Source organism: Phycomyces blakesleeanus, assembly GCF_001638985.1.
Source record: "Phycomyces blakesleeanus NRRL 1555(-) unplaced genomic scaffold PHYBLscaffold_16, whole genome shotgun sequence".
In the NCBI taxonomy this organism is placed as follows: Eukaryota; Fungi; Mucoromycota; class Mucoromycetes; order Mucorales; family Phycomycetaceae; genus Phycomyces; species Phycomyces blakesleeanus.
Genome location: NW_017265149.1, coordinates 718,827 through 736,411, shown reverse-complemented (window position 1 = coordinate 736,411; position 17,585 = coordinate 718,827). Strand labels below are relative to the sequence as shown.

At 34.3% G+C, this 17,585-nt stretch overlaps 5 protein-coding genes across 5 annotated transcripts; 3 read left to right on the top strand and 2 right to left on the bottom strand.

Annotated features, from left to right (window-relative positions):
- Positions 1–314: 314 nt before the first annotated feature.
- On the top strand, positions 315–2,564 carry PHYBLDRAFT_66428 (hypothetical protein; the record flags this gene model as incomplete). Its single annotated transcript, XM_018441640.1, has 7 exons — positions 315–357; positions 461–530; positions 623–729; positions 837–956; positions 1,068–1,582; positions 1,681–2,233; positions 2,293–2,564. 7 exons carry the CDS (start codon positions 315–317, stop codon positions 2,562–2,564), a joined length of 1,680 nt encoding a protein of 559 aa, XP_018289347.1.
- Positions 2,565–3,571: 1,007 nt separating this feature from the next.
- PHYBLDRAFT_170676 (hypothetical protein) lies at positions 3,572–5,566 on the bottom strand (the record flags this gene model as incomplete). Its single annotated transcript, XM_018436405.1, has 3 exons — positions 3,572–4,491; positions 4,621–4,905; positions 5,062–5,566. The coding sequence occupies 3 exons, from the start codon at positions 5,564–5,566 to the stop codon at positions 3,572–3,574; spliced, it is 1,710 nt and encodes a 569-aa protein (XP_018289346.1).
- A 2,598-nt stretch (positions 5,567–8,164) lies between these two features.
- PHYBLDRAFT_21630 (hypothetical protein) lies at positions 8,165–10,568 on the top strand (the record flags this gene model as incomplete). The annotated part of the gene is made up of 10 exons (XM_018439765.1): positions 8,165–8,294; positions 8,448–8,569; positions 8,661–8,689; positions 8,771–8,885; positions 8,983–9,027; positions 9,108–9,190; positions 9,362–9,553; positions 9,729–9,777; positions 9,846–10,025; positions 10,182–10,568. Coding segments are annotated over 10 exons (1,332 nt in total), but the record flags the coding sequence as incomplete, so codon positions are not given.
- Positions 10,569–13,829: 3,261 nt separating this feature from the next.
- On the bottom strand, positions 13,830–15,091 carry PHYBLDRAFT_170674 (hypothetical protein; the record flags this gene model as incomplete). Its single annotated transcript, XM_018436404.1, has 4 exons — positions 13,830–14,010; positions 14,053–14,183; positions 14,516–14,608; positions 15,059–15,091. 4 exons carry the CDS (start codon positions 15,089–15,091, stop codon positions 13,830–13,832), a joined length of 438 nt encoding a protein of 145 aa, XP_018289344.1.
- Positions 15,092–15,779: 688 nt separating this feature from the next.
- PHYBLDRAFT_147801 (hypothetical protein) lies at positions 15,780–16,262 on the top strand (the record flags this gene model as incomplete). Its single annotated transcript, XM_018431953.1, has 2 exons — positions 15,780–15,798; positions 16,057–16,262. 2 exons carry the CDS (start codon positions 15,780–15,782, stop codon positions 16,260–16,262), a joined length of 225 nt encoding a protein of 74 aa, XP_018289343.1.
- Between the last annotated feature and the right edge of the window lie 1,323 nt (positions 16,263–17,585).

Genomic DNA, 17,585 nt, shown 5'->3' with positions numbered 1-17,585 from the left:
TGCTTCTTCTTATTTTGGTTATTTTTTTTAATAATAGCACAGTAATTCAAGGATAATGCATTTAAAGTTTGTACAGCTTATTTTGAAGCTCTTGGAAGTTATATCAAATAAACTTAGATTGTCATCTAAGCCCACCTTAATGAAGTGATATGTAAATTTTCTTAGAGATCGAAATGGAGTTTACGGTTGAGAAACCTAAGCAAATAAGGGTATATAAAGAGGGTGATATTTCATTCTTTTATAGACATAGATATATACTTATACCTTCTTCTTCTCCGTTGCCCTTAAAAAAAGTCAAACTACTAGCATTAATAATGTCGAAAAACTTGAATGATTATGATATCGTTGTTGCTATAGGTAAAAGCAATTTTTTCTTTAAAAAAAAAGAAATTAGTGATCTCTTTCAATTGAAAATAAAGAGCTTTATATTAACATAACTCCTTATAATATCTCTACTTAGATTTTGGAACAACTTATTCTGGCTACTACATACTAGAAATAAATAATGAGATACCTTATTTAGAAGAATAGTAAGTTTACAACCCAAATTCCATACAAATTTTATAAATGTGTGTAGGTGTATACATATCTAATAATTTATGTTGATATTATGTACATACAGCTGGGGAAATGACTGGAAAACTAAAGAGGCAGTGTCTGCAATGACCTATAGATCATTCACAAAGACATTCTACTATTGGATCAGATCGTTTTTCTATAAGAATGATGGTAATTAAATGTGCAAAAAAAAAACAAAAGAATTAGGGTACCATTCTTTTTTTTTTTTTTTGGTCCGAGCATTAGATTTTTGTTACTATCATCATTTCTTCTAACAGTAAAAGTAGAAGATCAAGATCAAGATTCATTGCAGTATGTAAGCAGAGTCAAGATCTTGTTGGACAAAGCCATCAAGGAAGATCTTCCACCTTTACCACCAGGATGGACTCTAGCAAAAAGTAAAGATTTAATGAATTTGATGTATAAATCAGATTATATATATATAAAAGAATAAAACCAAGTATAATTAGTGTTTAATACCAACAAAATAATAATAATTTGTTTCTTAGCTATTGCCGATTATTTGCAAGAGATGCGCAGACCTATCTTTAAAGACATCCTCAAAAGATTTCCTGCCTGTGCTGATCCTTCAAGATATCGGTATTGTATGACTGTTCCAACCATGTGGTCCGATGAGTCCAAGGGTATCATGAGAGAGGCCGCGATACTGGCTGGTTTTATCAAGGCCCAGGACGAACCCGGCCGGCTTTTGATTGTTGATGAGACGCTGGCATCAGCCCTGTATTGTGAGCGCACATATCCTGGACTGGAGTTCCCGGATGGCAGTCTTTGCATGATCTGTAATGCTGGTGGTGGGACAGTAGATCTGGCGACATTTGAAAAGGATGGTTCGTCTGGAACACATGGCATAAAAGAGGTCACGGTCGGGTCTGGGGTTACCTGTGGGTCGAGCTTTTTAGACATTGAGTTTGAAGCCATGTTGAGAGAAAGGGTTTCTAACTACCCCAGTTACACCGAGAATTATATACAGCTTAGTTTGGCAGCATTTGAGCAAATCTTCAAGGTAATTTACATAAACATATATACATATATATTTTTAAAGAAAAATTGAAACGCAATAATACGATAATTAACTTGTGTACATCTGTGTGTGCCTAATAGGATGAATTTGATGGATATGGAAATAGTTTGGCAGATATACTGCATCCAGGACAGACTCAAAACTATATCCATACTTATCCATGGATCAAGAACGATGATGGGTTCACGACGGACGAGATGCGCACCAGGTTGTTTGACCCATTAGTAGATCAGATCCTTGGGGCGATGGAAAAACAGTTTGGACAGCTAGAAGACCAGAGACAGCTGGATGTCCTGTTTATTACCGGAGGATTTGCAAACTCGCCATATTTGCAACACCGGATCTTTGAGACTTTTAAGGACCGAATCAAGGGGTTCCATATCCCAGAGGGTATACAGCTCAGTGCAATGAGAGGAGGAGCTTTGTTTGGGATCAAACCCAGTTCGATTACGCAACGTATCTTGCGTCGTACATATGGCATCAAGCTGTACTCGCCTACTGACGAGGCTTGGGATAACTCTTGGCTTGAGAAAGACAGGTTTCATGTGTGTATCTACAAAGGTGAAGCGGTGGATGATAACAAGTGGATTACCAGAAAGGTTGTTTGGAATAAAGAAGTACTTCCAATCATATGTAAGTCTCATTCTCTATCTGCTTTTGTTTTGATACTAAAATGTATATGTATGTTGTAGCATTGTGTGCATATGATGGTAGCAATGAATCGGTTCCAGAGTATCCAAGGGCTAAAGAGGTCAATTTGGTGACTATTTTTGATACCAAAGCTCGGCTTGATTCAAGAGAGCAGGTTACGAATGGAGTGTTGGTTGCAAATATATGTTTTGGGGTGGACAAGATCAGAGTCAAGGTTGATCTTTTTGGGAAAGAATACGAATATGTTGCGGGTTGGGATGTGATTGGTGAAAAGTCAACGCAGCTCTATAATATAATTGAACCATCTTTTTAATAAATAAACAAAAATTATCATTATGTAATATTTTGCTCTTGGATATCAATTAGAAAAAGAAAAAAAAATTGTTAACTGATTGATCGATAGATAGATAGATTACTTACTAAACACGTGACATGTATTGTATTTTGTATTTTGTATTATAAAGAAATAAAAAGATTTATATACTAATTGCTATTTAGCACATGTACAGCATTTGTTGTACTTTATTAACGCCTAAATAACTATAACTATAAGAGGTGTTTATTAGTATGCGAACATACGAACATCATATTTAAATATTAGAATTACAAATTACAAATTACAAATTACGATCAATACTTAATAGTAATGATAATAATGGCATTTTAAGGATTATTCTACTCCTTTACTTCACATGTATTTTATATATAATATATTTTTAGTCCCTTCCACCCAAAGAATAGATAGATTCCCAGACATGCTATAAAATATAAGGAAAAAAAAAAGAAAAGAAAAGACAAGACAATTGCTACATATGTAGAATTTTATATTTATTATTTATTATTTATTATTGTTGTTGTTGTTATATATTTGGTATAATAATAATAATAATAATAATAATATTATATATATATTTTTGGTTTTAATGAAAGTTAAAAGAAAATTGAAATCATAGTCATAAGGTAAAGAAGAAGAAGAAGAAGAAATAATAGTAATATTCTGTAGGTATGCAAATATACACATAAAATATAGTATAATATATATATATATATATTGGATGTACATTTGCATAGATGTAGATATAGATGAAAGTAATTTTCTTTGCTTGATTGATTGTGTGTCTGTATATAAATGTATGAATTTATAATAGAGAAAAAAAAATGAAAGGAATGGGAAATAATAAAGGGTGATGATGTTGCTGTGGTTGTTGTTGTTGGTAAAGATGATGGTGATGATAATGATGATGATAGTAATAATAATAATAATAATAATAATAATGATGATGATGCCGGTGGTGGTGATAAATGTTCTTGTTGTTCTTGTTACAGTCCCATATTAAGGTTCATATCCAATCGCATCTCTCTAGACTCTGAGCTTTCGGTAGAAGACTCAGGATGAGCACCGACAACGACATCAGAAAGAATACTCATTCCTCGGTGGGAGAGTTCTGTGGCAGCATCGGTATCAATCTCACGTCTAGAAATTACGTTGGAGTGATGGTGATGGAGAGTATGGTGATTATGGCTGTGGCTATGGTTATGGCTATGATTGTGGCTGTGTTCTTGAAGAACAGTATTATTACTATTGCCACCAAGCTGTGTATTGTTGATAGGATTGGTGCTCAAGTCAGTTGTCGATGTCTGTGCACCCATATTGGCTGTATTGATAGCAGATGGTCCAAGCTGAACACCATCTCCTGATCCATTACCACCTGCACCAGAAGCAGCAACAACGCTGCTATTGGTACTACTGCTTCCACCACCGTTACCATTGGTATTAGGATTGGGATTAACACTGACGTTCCCATTGTTGTTGTTGTTATTGTTGTTTCCTGTGGCAACTGCATCCAGATGAGATTGTTCTCGAGTAGCCTGTCGTTCGGAGCACCACCAGCGGTGGCCATCGCCCCATGCTATGCTTTGACATGCTTTACTGCAATACTTGGCCTTTCGACACCTGCGGCATTTAGCAAACTCACGCGGTCCGGATTCCCATTTACCACAGCTCATGTTTGCGCATCGACGTATGCCGCCTTGTGTTTCATCTTTCCGGCAGGCGTTTCGCATGATGACGCTGGCCCAGTACTGGATAGCCTTTGGGTGGGTACGGTGTGCAAATTTCTCAACAAGGGAAAACACATTGCGGTCAAAGCACGTGTGAAATGAGTCACGGATGTGAGAGTATTTGGTGAGATAGGCAAGGAGCTGGAGCGCCATCACGATATCTTCTTCGTGAGGCGAGACTCCATTAGGATTACCACCATTGAGACCATTGCTGCTGCTATTATTATTATTATTATTGTTGTTGTTGTTATTGATATTACTACTGGCACTAGTGTTGTTACTGCCGTCGGATTGCACACGAGAATCACCCCTTTGGGCTTGTGACCGAGGGTTTTCCCGGCTTGTGCGGTTACTGCGACGCTGGGCTGAGGTAATCTTTACGTACGGGAAAGTAGACCGTCTGGGGGTGGCAAAGGAGGGACTGCGCGGGTAACGTGTGTGAGTGTCCTGTTGGGGTATAGGAGTGATTGGGGACAGGGCAGAGAAAAGGGTGATTGGTCCAAGTGCTCTAGTGGTATTCATATTCATTGGATTTGTTGGATTTGGTGTGGTGGTTGTTGGAGATGATGAGGATGTTGTAAGAGGAGTTTGTGCTATTTTAAAACAAAAATGGTGAGACAATTAATTATGGACTAGTGAATTTTTGCTGTTCATGTTTGATTGTTTATAATAATAATAATAATAGTAGTAGTAGTAGTAGTAGTAGGGAAATGATAGATGTATATAATATAGTATCAAGGAAAACTTACAGGGAAGGTCAGGATAGAGTGAATCTCTCAAGGGAATTCTGTGAACAGGGGGACTGGATGGATTGATGGAAGATAGGATTCGTTTCTTTCTTTGTATGCGCTCGGTGTCCTGACGAACAAGCTCATGGGCCTTTAAGAAGCTATCGAGCACGTTCATCACAATCGGAATCATCCCTGCCTCGACAACCCTGGTTCGAATGTGTTCGGTGCCTCGTACGCCAACGTTGATGACGCATTGGAAGGCCAATGTCCATTTCCAGAGCGAACGAGGATCGAGGGATTGTGTAGAGGGAGACAGGATGCGGATAAGTCGCTCAAGACCATTGTCTAGCACAAGGATTTCTCTGATGCGAGGAGATGTTGAGGTGAGGTAGGCGAGATGGGTAAGTGAGTTGATTAGAGGGAGGGTTGCGGTGCAGTCGAGGGCTCGTCTATCGTAAAGCGCAGTCGTGATGCAGATGGCTGCTCTGCTTTGAGCTGGAAAGCAAAGATTAGGTTCTCTCATTTTGCAAAGAAAGTGATAAGAATAATAAGGGTGTAAAGGGGAAGAAGTAGAAAAAAAAATAAGAAGAGAGAGGTAGAAGGAAGAGATGCAAAAGAAGGAGAAGAATAAAAATAAAATAAAATAAAATAAAATAAAATAAAATATATATGTATGTATGTATGTATGTATGTATGTATGTATATATGTATGTATATATGTATGTATGTATGAATATGTGGTGTGAGGGGAGTATGAGTGATTGAGTGATTAATTGCTATTAAATTATTATTAATTATTATAATACAATATGCGTTTATGTAGTATATATATATAAATACTCTTTCTCTAAATCCTTTCGTTGGTTGTGTAGTCCTGAACCAATCATGATCCAAAGAATCCTCTCATAAATAGAAGAATCTTACTATTTTATTCATTCCTTTAAAATATATATATTTAATATATATATAAATATAGATTAAATACAAAAAAGCTGAATAAATTATCATGATGATGATAATTATTATTATTATTATTATACTGTACTGTATAAAACTATGAAATCATCTGAAATATATTAATATAATATATAGTGTAGCTTGGTATAATTTTGTATTATAAATACAAATATATAAAATATACTATGTTTCAAAAATCGATTCAAATATAAATACATTTTCTCTATATATATACATCTTTAACAAACAAGAAAAAGTTGAATTGAATTGCAATGAATGATAATTATTAACATATATATATATATATATATAAAAGAAAGTCAATTGAATTTTTTTTCAAAATAATAATAAGAATAATAGTCAACATAATAAAATCCAGTAATTCGGATATCTTGATCTTGATCTTGTCTTGGCACTTCTTGTCGTGTCGTGTCGTGTAGTGCCGTACCGTGCCGTGTTGTGTCTTGGCACGTCATGGCATGTCATGTCATGTTCTGTTCTTTATGTACGTACAAGTACAATTGAAACAATTGAAACAAAAATATTGTTCTAAATTCAATTTGCTGAAATTGATTTGTACTAAAGCGATTCTTTCTTATTGCTATCAGTAGCAACAAGAAGAAGATAGGAAGAATGTCAAAGTTATAGACATATTTGATGAGGTATTGAATTAAATGCGTTATTTTAACGAAGCAATAAGAATAATAGAGATAATCAAATTGCTAGCTAAAGAAATAAAGAAAGATAGAAAGAAAGATAAAAAAAATAACAATGATGGCTCTTGTTTTTTTTATTTTTATTTTTATCTTATATAATTAGATGGGTGCATCGAAACATGAAAAAAAATCTTGTGTTACCATGACAGCCGAATCTCGCTTCGGTACCCAAGAAGGAAAGCAAACAAGGCCATGTTTGATTCAAGTAAATAATTGGTTACATCTTCAATTGATCTTTCTCTCCCTTCTTCCATATATGTAATTTTTTTTTGATATTCATTCTTTTTGATTTTTTCTTTATGATTATGTATGGTTTATTTTATATCTAATATAGTAGTAGTAGTAGAAATAAGAAAAGCTAGTGTTCTTCTTGGACTTCTTGTCTTTCTGGACTTGCTTACTGTCCGTTTAAGCGGAATTTTTTCCAATAAAAGTAATATGTGGATTCTCCGTAGAAAGATTTTTTATATATATAAATAAATAAATAAATAGCATACTGCTAAACTGATTGTGATACGGAAGTGAAAGAAGAAATCCAAAGAATCACACTAAATAAATAAACCGATAGATTTCTTTTCTTTTGTTTAGATAGCAACAAAGGAAGCCTTTATAAAGTAAATATATATATATAAATATAAAATTTTAATCTTTTCAATATTCAAACGTGGTTGGTTCAGGTACCTCAAAAATAAAATCATGGTATTATTGTATTGGGTAATTAGACAGTAAATCATAAAAAAAAATTATATATATATATATTTTATTTTGAATGATAATTTGTAGAATTGTATTTTCTACAAAACATTTACACACGCACACAAATACGAATACATAAGTATACACATTGTAGCTAAAATAATTAGTAGATAGGTAAGGTAAGCTAAAGTATATAGTTTAACAAGTACAGCCTAAACACAGGCACAGGTACAACAGGCACAGGCACAGGCACAGGCACAGGCACAGGCACAGGCACAGGCACAGGCACAGGCACACAGAAAAGACACAACAACAACAACAACGACAAAAAATGTAATGGATTCAAGGCGAAATATATATATAAAAATGCATCTTTTTGTTTATAAATCTATAAAAGTAAAATAGACAAAAACTATAAAGCACACATGTCTATTATCACCAAAAATAGCCTAGATTTTTACTTTTTCTTCTTGTTCTTTATCTCGAGGGTGGGACATCAACACCGACGTAATGGACTGTCTTGTGTTACCGCTTTTATTTAAACCCAGAATTTCTGAGACACAAACTTTTTTTTTTCTTTTTTTTTGTAAGAAAATAAAATACCTGCTGTGATTTTAACTACTATTACTGTTACTGTTACTACTACTACTATTACTTAAAAAAAAAAAAAACTTCCTTTCTTTCTTTTACTTCTTTTACTTCTTTTACTTCTTTATTTTCTTTATTTTCTTTATTTTCTTAATAATTGCCTTATGAGTGTTGATCTCATTCCAGGCGAGATATCGCCTTTTACTATAGGCGTTGCTATCCTTAGTGGATTCATCGTCTTCTTTGGCTATATATCCATGTTTGTCAAAGAAAAGATGTTCATTTCTGAAGCATGTAAGAAAACAATATTATAATTGTTGGTCTGGAACCCACAAAGTGTTTCTCTCTTTATTTTATTTTCTTTGGTCATTTCTTCTAGTCATCTCATTTCAACATTAACTAAAAAAAAAAAATATTTTATTTTATTTTATTTTATTTGATCAATAGTTGTCGCTCTTATTGTCGGAATCATTGCCGGTCCACTGGTCTCCAATGGATTTAATCCTTACAGCTGGAACGATACTGATGAAATCACAAAACAACTTACTCGCTGTATTCTAGCCATTCAGGTAAGCTACGAAAATTATTACCATTATTTGTAATTAAATAAATATTAATATTGCCCAATTATACATCTTTATCTATCTAATTTCTTAAAAGGTTATGGCAGTTGGCATTGACTTGCCCAAGTATGTTCCACATAGTGTAACGATTCTTTTTGAACCATATGTATCTCTCCTTCTGACACCTTTTGTTTTTATTTTATAAAGGCATTACATGAAAAAGGAATGGCTGACGATGTTCATGTTCCTAATCCCGGTCATGATCTTTATGTGGTTAGTTAGCGGTCTATTCATCTGGGGATTTATACCTCCAATCAATTATGTAAGTTTTTTTTTTTGACATTATCAAATTTATTGATAACAAATCCAATGCGCCTATTTTACATGATTATCTTATATTTCTTTCTGATTTGTTATAGTTGGAAGCATTAGTTATTGCTGCATGTGTGTGCCCTACAGATCCTGTAAGTTTCTTTTGTTTTATTATTAAATAAAAAAAAAAGGTACCTTTCTTATTTTATTTTTTTATATACAAAAAAAAAAGATCCTTGCAAATTCAGTGGTCAAAGGTAGATTTGCAGAGAAGCACGTTCCTGCACATATCAGAAATGTTCTTTCTGCAGAAAGGTAAATACACACACTATTATTCTTGTTTTGTTTATATCTTTAAAAAATAATAAGGATAATTAAATGGTTCGATTTTTACGGGGATCTTCATGATTTCCATATTAATTATGTTCCTTATAATCATAATCATCATAATAAAATAATAAAATAATAAAATAAAATAAATTAAAGTGGTGCAAATGATGGAATGGGATTCCCTTTTCTCTTCTTGGCCATCTTTTTACTTGACGATGAACAGCATGTTGGACAAGCGATTGGAAAATGGATTTACCTCACCTGTCTTTACCAAATCATCTTATCTTGCATAATTGGTATAGTCATCGGTTGGGTGGCACGGAAGATTCTGCAATGGTCAGAAAGTCGGTAAGAATCCCTTTTTTTTTTTTGCAACAAACCCCCTCCCAAAAATAGATATCTAAAGCAAAAGAGTCCAGAAGCCAGTGTAACATCATACTCTTCCCACCTATCTCCCCGCTCTATATTTCACACATGTACTCATAACACTTTATTTTTTTGTTTTTTGTTTTTTGTTCAATAGCCACCTTATTGATAAACCATCTTTCTTATGTTTCGCAATTGCTCTTGCAGTAAGTCAAATATCTTTTTTCAAAAATAAAATAAAAATAATATTCGAGGGTTATCTAATGCACAGTAGCTCTTTTTGATGAGCATGACAGGCTTCTCTGGGAGTGATGATCTCTTGGCTTGTTTTGTGGCTGGAAATGCATTCTCTTGGGATGATTGGTTCAGACAAGAAACCGAAGAAGCTCATTTCCAAGAAGTCATTGATATGATGCTTAACTTGGCTGTATTTGTTTACATTGGAGCAATCATCGTAAGTTAATCAATCATTCATTCCTTATATATATATAATTGATTTGATCAAATCTCATTAGACAGTCATATAACTAAATAAATTAACCTTACTTACTTTACTTTTTTATTTTTAATTATTATTATTATTATTATTATTTATTGTGTTTAATTCCAGCCATGGTCTGATTTCGGCAATGCTGAGCTGGGTCTGACCCCATGGCGACTGGTTGTCATCGCTATCCTGATTCTGCTCTTCCGCCGCTTACCAATCGTGCTTCTGCTCAAGCCAGTCATGCCTGCCATGAAAACCTACCGAGAGGCGATCTTCAGCGGCTGGTTCGGCCCCATGGGTGTCGGCGCCGTCTTCTTGTCGACAATCGCAAAGGAAGAAATGGAGCACATCTACCAAGGCAAAGAAGCCCCGATATCTATAGAGGTCATCAGTCCCGTCGTGCTTTTCATTGTTCTGTCGTCGACCCTTGTACACGGTACGACCATCCCACTCTTCAAGCTCGGCAAACGTATCCGAACACGAACCCTGTCTGTGACCAGCACTGGAAGTAACCAAGTCCTTCGTCTGCCAAAACTCCAGTTCGGTCGCACCCTGAGTCTGCGCCGCAACGACACTGATGGCCGCAGTCGACACAGTCGCGACATGGATCTGTCGATGAGCCAGACTCAGCGAAACACTCTGATCAACACCATCCAGCACGAGCGGCACAAGGAAATGGACGCAAGTCCCGACGCAACAATCAACCCAGCCCAGGAAAACACCAAGAACAATGACTCGTATGCAGTTGACATGAATGACGATCGCTGGGACAATGATTTCAGAGACGAGGATTTCCTTCCGGGCGAAGAGGACGAAGACCTGGAGAGAAAGGAACCCTTTGGAGTGCAGTCGTCTGTACAAACACCTGCGAACAACAATCATATCTCTGTACCATCCCCGGACGTACGCAGTAGTAACACAGGAACTGGGCTTGAACAGAGCATCCGATTTCTTGAGCCTGTCAAACCACGGGCTGGAAATCAATCCAACTCTAACCTTGAAAAGAACGAGGCTAGTGTTTCGAGTATGAAGAGTTGGCGCAACAAGTTTGCAAAGGAAAAGGATGAACAAGACATTACTGATGAACACCTTACTAGTAATGGTAATGGCGGTGGTGGTGGTGGTGGTGGTGGTGGTGGGTTACGCAATCTTTTCCGAAGACAAAATAAGGATAGTGGTGATAACTCTGCCCAATCCACAAATGCTCTCAAGAACGCCTTTACACCCCCTGATACCACACCTACTACTCCTGCCAAGACTACACTAACTACCGAAACCGGAACTGGAACTGGAACTGGAATGGGAAGTGGCAGTGGCAGTGGTAGTGCAGATCATCAAATACACAACGTTCCTGAACCACATGAAGAGGGGCATCACAGCAAATCCATACATCCACGCATTGAAATCTGGGAAGAAGATTCGCATGTTATCATTGAAGACAAGCGAGATTCCATCCCTCAGGTTGTGATCAACAAGACAGATACAGAGTGGAAACAAAAGGCAGGAGAAGCTGTCAGGACAGTCGAGCAAGCAATCAAGAAGGATGAAAATTCTTCATAGAAAAAAAACCAAACCAAAAAAAAATGTAATTCTTATATAATTTATCCCACATACCACTCTTATATGTTGAACACCCCTCAAAAAAATCCAAAAAAAAAAGACACAAAAACAACCAAACCTCTCTCTCTCTCTCTCTCTCTAGCTGTCCCTTTTCATCCCCTTCTTTTTTCTTAACATTATTGTACGAATAATACTCTTCTTCTTCTACTACTTTATATTTTCTTTAACTTTTATAATCCTTTCTTTTTCTATTGCTCTTACTCTTTATTATTAGATTCTCCTCCTCTTTTTTTTGTTGCTTAGCATTTTATCCACAACTGTTTCATTCCATGTAGACTTTCTTTTCTTCTTTATTTTATTGATTAGGTTGTGAATACAAAAAAAAGCTATATTTTTCTCTCTCTCTTTTTTTAAAGGGTTTCTTATCTGTACTTTTATATTTTATAATAATATAAATAAATTACACTTTACAATACTTTAAAGACCCATATGTGGCAAACCATTGTGGAGAGTATGATATTCTACAATCTATTTGGATTTGGATTTGGATTTGGATTTACCAACAAATCGGACAAATTTCCCTTGATTTTGATATTCAATACATACATACACACACATATGCACACATGTTATTTATGTATGCAGATAAATAGGACAAAAGGAGGAGGGAAGAAGGAGGTGGTTTGTCAATTGACTCTTTCTATTTGATCCAAAAGAGAGAAAAATATCCCTTTTCTTCTTCTTGTGATATTTGCATTATTTATTATAGCAACATCAATCATCACCAAGATTAATCAATTTGTTATTCTAACCTTTTATCATATTTTATTTTATCGATTAGTTTTATTTTTGATATTAAACTAACCAAAGAAATGAATCATAACAATAACAATAGTATTCTTGGAAGAAAGCTTAAACGAACAAAAATCAAATATTATAATGTATATTTCACATTGTCGTTTCAAAATTTCTTTGTTGACTTGTTTCAAATATAACAATATCAAATTTGGGTAAGATCTTGTTATAGTCTGTATGATTTTATTCTTACCATAACTATCATTACACTAAACCTTTTTGTCTTTCTATTTGCTATAGATCTAGACTATTCATTCAACAAAGCCTTTTATATAAAAAATAAAAATAAAAATAATCTGGACACAAATTCCTTGGTTTCTTCTTCTTCTTCTTCTTTAGTCTGTGTTAGGATAATCGTGAGTATTTTGAAGAAAACAAATCTCCAAAAGAAAATCGATACTGTAAGACATGGTAGAGAACACAAGACCAGACATTAAAGTTGTACTCCAAATATTTACTGTTCTATAGACGCGCACAAAAGAAATGTTCTGTTTTCTAAAACTATAATACTTTTATGTCAATAACTGTAACATTTAATTAGTATTATTATTATTATATATATATTATTTTGGAATGTTAAAGAAGTATAAGATAAAGAAAAGAAAAATAGCAAAATCAATATATTCAGTAAGCATACTTGAGGTCAATTATACTCCATCATGTAAATAAATATATGCATACCAATCAAACATGAAACAAGTTTAATACCAAGATTTTCATGCTACTTTTGTATTCCAAATATATATATATTATTTATTTAGTTTTTACACTTTAAAAATATTCTATCCCTTACTTTACAAAGTTTAGTCTCAAAATCATATAGCAAATTGTTTTACAAATCTCAAATATGAAGTTTAAGAGTAAATAAAGATGCTCAACTTCATTGATTCAATACCCTTGTTTTACAAGCAAGAAATAATTTAACATCTTGCAGTATTATTGATAACTGTCTTGAGTAGAGTAACAAACTAGAGAATAGATTTTTGGAAAAGAATGCTCATATATTTGTTTCAAATGACAATAGTAATAGAAGAAGAAACAAACAAACACACGCATAAATATTAGCAGTAGAGTGGCAGGACCATAGTACCCTAGTTTATTACAGGAGTATATATTAATTTACTCGGAACTTGTTTCAATATGTTTCTTGGTTCAAATACATAATCGACATATACATTAGCATGAGGTCAAGGAAGAACCCTTAATATTTATTCCATCAAAAACATCTTTTTTTTTTATCCTGACTGAAAATGGAGGGTTTGCTTCGCTTATAGAGTCGAGTATTTTTTTTCTCCACTGATATCCCACACAAGTGATATATTCAAAAAGATTCTGCCTGAAATCTTTACTTTGATTTCAATCTTGTCCAGACCAAAAGACAGTTCCATTATCATTGTCTCTATTATAAAACTTAAATTTGGTATTCAGGATAGCAACTAGATCAATCTCTTCGGGAGCAGCAAACTCTGGTATTGTGACATCGTCATCATATACATACAATGCTGTCAAGCAAAATAAGCATTTTGTATTAGGTTGTCTATACATACATCCACGCATGCAGTATTAGCTTAATTCTTACATATAATTGTGTAGTATACACACCACAGTTGAGTGAAGAACAGACTCCATAACCAAACATTGGTTTCTTCTTGCTAATGAACCAGGTGTATGTTCTTGGTGAGGTATTTGGGATTGTTTAGGAGTTAATATCTCAATATTGGTAAAAGTAAATACTATAAAGTGTTATTTATTTAAGACATAAGATAATATTGTTTTTATCTGTTACTGTTAAAATCCTTGTTGTGTAATGGTTGGTTTACACTGTATGAGTGTGTAGTGTACATGTGCCAGGTGTGTAACAGTTCCGGAGATTGTTAGCTTACCAGGTTCGTTAGCAAGAAGGAACCAGTGCTTGGTTATAAAGCTTGTACTTCACTCAATTGTGGTGTGCATAACGCATCGACTTTCCTTAATATTGGGACACTAACCTATAAACAACCCCAAGTACTTTAAGATGCTCTTCACGGAGGAAATAACTTAACCATATCATTAATTGAAGATTTTATGGTAGTCGTGAATCTCTGAACTGTATTTTCATTGACAACCTGTTGGAACCTTGACGGCGAAAAGAGTGGCTACGTGGGTTAAAACGAAAGTAGCATTTGTATAAAGAAAAAGTCGCCCTGGTAACCACTTTGATAAAACCTTTATGTAGTTATTAGACTAATAACGAGGTACTGTCTTTCCAGCGACTATAGAGCAGATTCAACTCTGTTTGAATAGCTTCTATCATGTGGGATAGCTATCACCTTTAAGTTAATTTTGAAAATGTCTCATTGTGTATGTGGCTCGACCGTTGCTATTTACGCCTGTCCGGCTTCGAGAAATATGTTTCAAATTGGCGCTTATACACAGCCTACAAATTTAAAAGAACATCTCTACACTATATGTTCTGCCAACATAAAGTAACCAGAATACTACAGCTTACTCTTCTTAAAGAAGAAATGAAATAAAGGCACGCACACACACACACAGACCCACGTATAAGCACAAAAAAGAAACAAACTGTATCCTGGCTGTTTTACAAAGGCAATGACACGACCTTTCATAATCATCATTTTTATCTCGTTTTGTTGTGAAAAGACTCATTTTTGTTTTGTTTTCTGCTTTGTTTTCAAACATCATTAAATGAATTAATGAAATGGGACACATTGTTTGCACATTATTTTACAATTAGCTACTAATGTTAACAAAAATCCCTTTTTAAAGAAGCTGCTTATTTTTTAAAAAAAAAAACAAGCACAAGTACATTGTGTGTTTGTGATTAGTATAATACAGTGAATCTTCTCCAAACTTGGCAGACTGTTAGTTAGACTTTACCGTGTTTATCAGGTAAACTTTTTAATTAATCAGCTCACAAACAAAGGCAGAAATAAACTTAAATGTGTGTGTATGTGTGTGTTTGAATGGGATGAGAGTTTATCATTTGTCAGTGTCAAAAGTGATTTATTACTTTTGTTAATTATAATCCGTGTAATTAGTCTATAGATAAATACATTATACAACATATTTATGTGAGTGCGTAATTTGACTGCATTAAGAATCTGTTATTTAAGCTGTGTCAAACCTATTTGTCTCTTGATGGTAATCTCTGCAGGTTAATGTTCATTGAATAGTACCAAATGTAATTTGGATTGTAATGAAAAGATAGTATGATGATGTGGCCTGTGCATCTTGGTGTCGCATAAATTCAAATAAAAATAAAGCGCCTCTTACTTGGTTGGTGTCACTGACATGCAAAAGAGAATGAACAATGAAGTGAATGGTAATTTTTTTGTATTGAAATGTAATGAAGGATTAGCAGCATTAATATTCATATGAATAATAATAATAATATGAATAATAATTTCATGAAAAATAAATAAACAAAAGTCACTAATCATTAATGAAAGGAATAATTATTATTTAATGATCAAAAGGAAAAATAATAATAATGATTCTATTAATTAGTGAATTGATTTTCACCATTCGTTAATTGAAAGGATTAATTTTCATTTATTTTATAAATGGGTGGACTAAAAAGATAGTCCAATTTATGGCCTGATCCACGTATCAGCCTTTATCCACCACACCTCCACCTGCGAAGAATGCGATGAACTGCCAATGCCACAGTCGTGCCGGCGCTACTCGCGCTTATTTATCTGCCAGAAAAACTTTGCAGTCTTAATGGGTCAGAAGTGCAGTATTAGGCGAGTAGACGCAATCTTAGCGCCCCTCTTTCCCGCTTAGCCCTTTATGTGAAGAAAAAAATCTGAAAATTTGGACGGATTGGCCCTTCTTTTATAGTTTTTTGGCCAGTTTTTTTTTCTTTTTTTCTAGATGAGATGGACAGTCACATCTATTTTCATGTGATAGTGATAAGATGGAGCCCCATAGAAGCTTTACAAGATGGCTTTTTGCCTTGTATGAAGAAAAGGTATTAAAGAAGTGTTGAAAAAAAAAGTGGTAAAGAAGTCCTCCAGTCTCCCCGCATTCCATATTCACTTTTCTGTGACCAAAGTACTACCGATCTTACAAAAGAAGCATTCCGTTTAAAAATATTTTGAGAGGAGTGCGATAAAGAGAAAAAAAGATGTGTACGACGAACATATATACTAGACATTATAAATTAGGCCAATCAGGATATGTCATTTTATAAGACACTTGTGGGTTTCTGCACCGACTCTATTAAACAGTTACAAAAAGCAACAAAGAATATGTTTAAACACACATTTACTCGCAAAAGATTCTGAAAAAAATCACTGTATTGGCTAGGGAAGACACATCTTTATCTGGCTTTCTATACTTAATCTCCACTTTGAAAAAAATAAAAATATTTAAATAGCGAGTGCCCTGTGCGCTGGTTGTGTTTTATGAAAAAAACGAATTTCGAGCAAAACGACAAATTAAATACCGAAAATCCGCCATACATATACATCGACTAAGCAACTGTCTGTTGTATGTATAAATAACCTGGTGCGGTACAGTGAGATCCACAGTATAGAAGTTATTTGGTATTAATTGCTCTAATATTGATCGAAATGTCAATTTATTTCACTCTAAAAATGATTTTTAAACAGAAAATCCGCAATATACATAAATCGACTAAGCAAAGTCTTTTTGTATGCATAAGTAGCCTGGTGAGACATGGTAAGATCCACAGTGTTAAGTTTATTTGGCATTATATACATACCGAAACCAAATATTGGCTCCTTCTTGCTAATAAACCTGGCGTATGTTCTTGGTGAGGTACTCGGGATTGTTATTGGGTTAGTATCTCAATAATAAAAAAATTAGATACTGTGAGAGTTTTATTTATTAAAGAGACAAAATAATATTGTTTATATCTGCTACTATTAAAATCCTCGTAATAAAAATTCCTGTTGCGTAATGGTTGATTTACAATGTATGAGTGTGTAGTGTACGTGTGCCAGGTGTATAACAGTTCTGGAGATTGTTAACTTGCCAGGTTTATTAGCAATAAGGAACCAATGTTTGGCTGTGAAGTCTGTTCTTCACTCAATTGTGGTGTGTGTATACCACAAAAGTCATTCCGAGCGAAGTAAATTGATA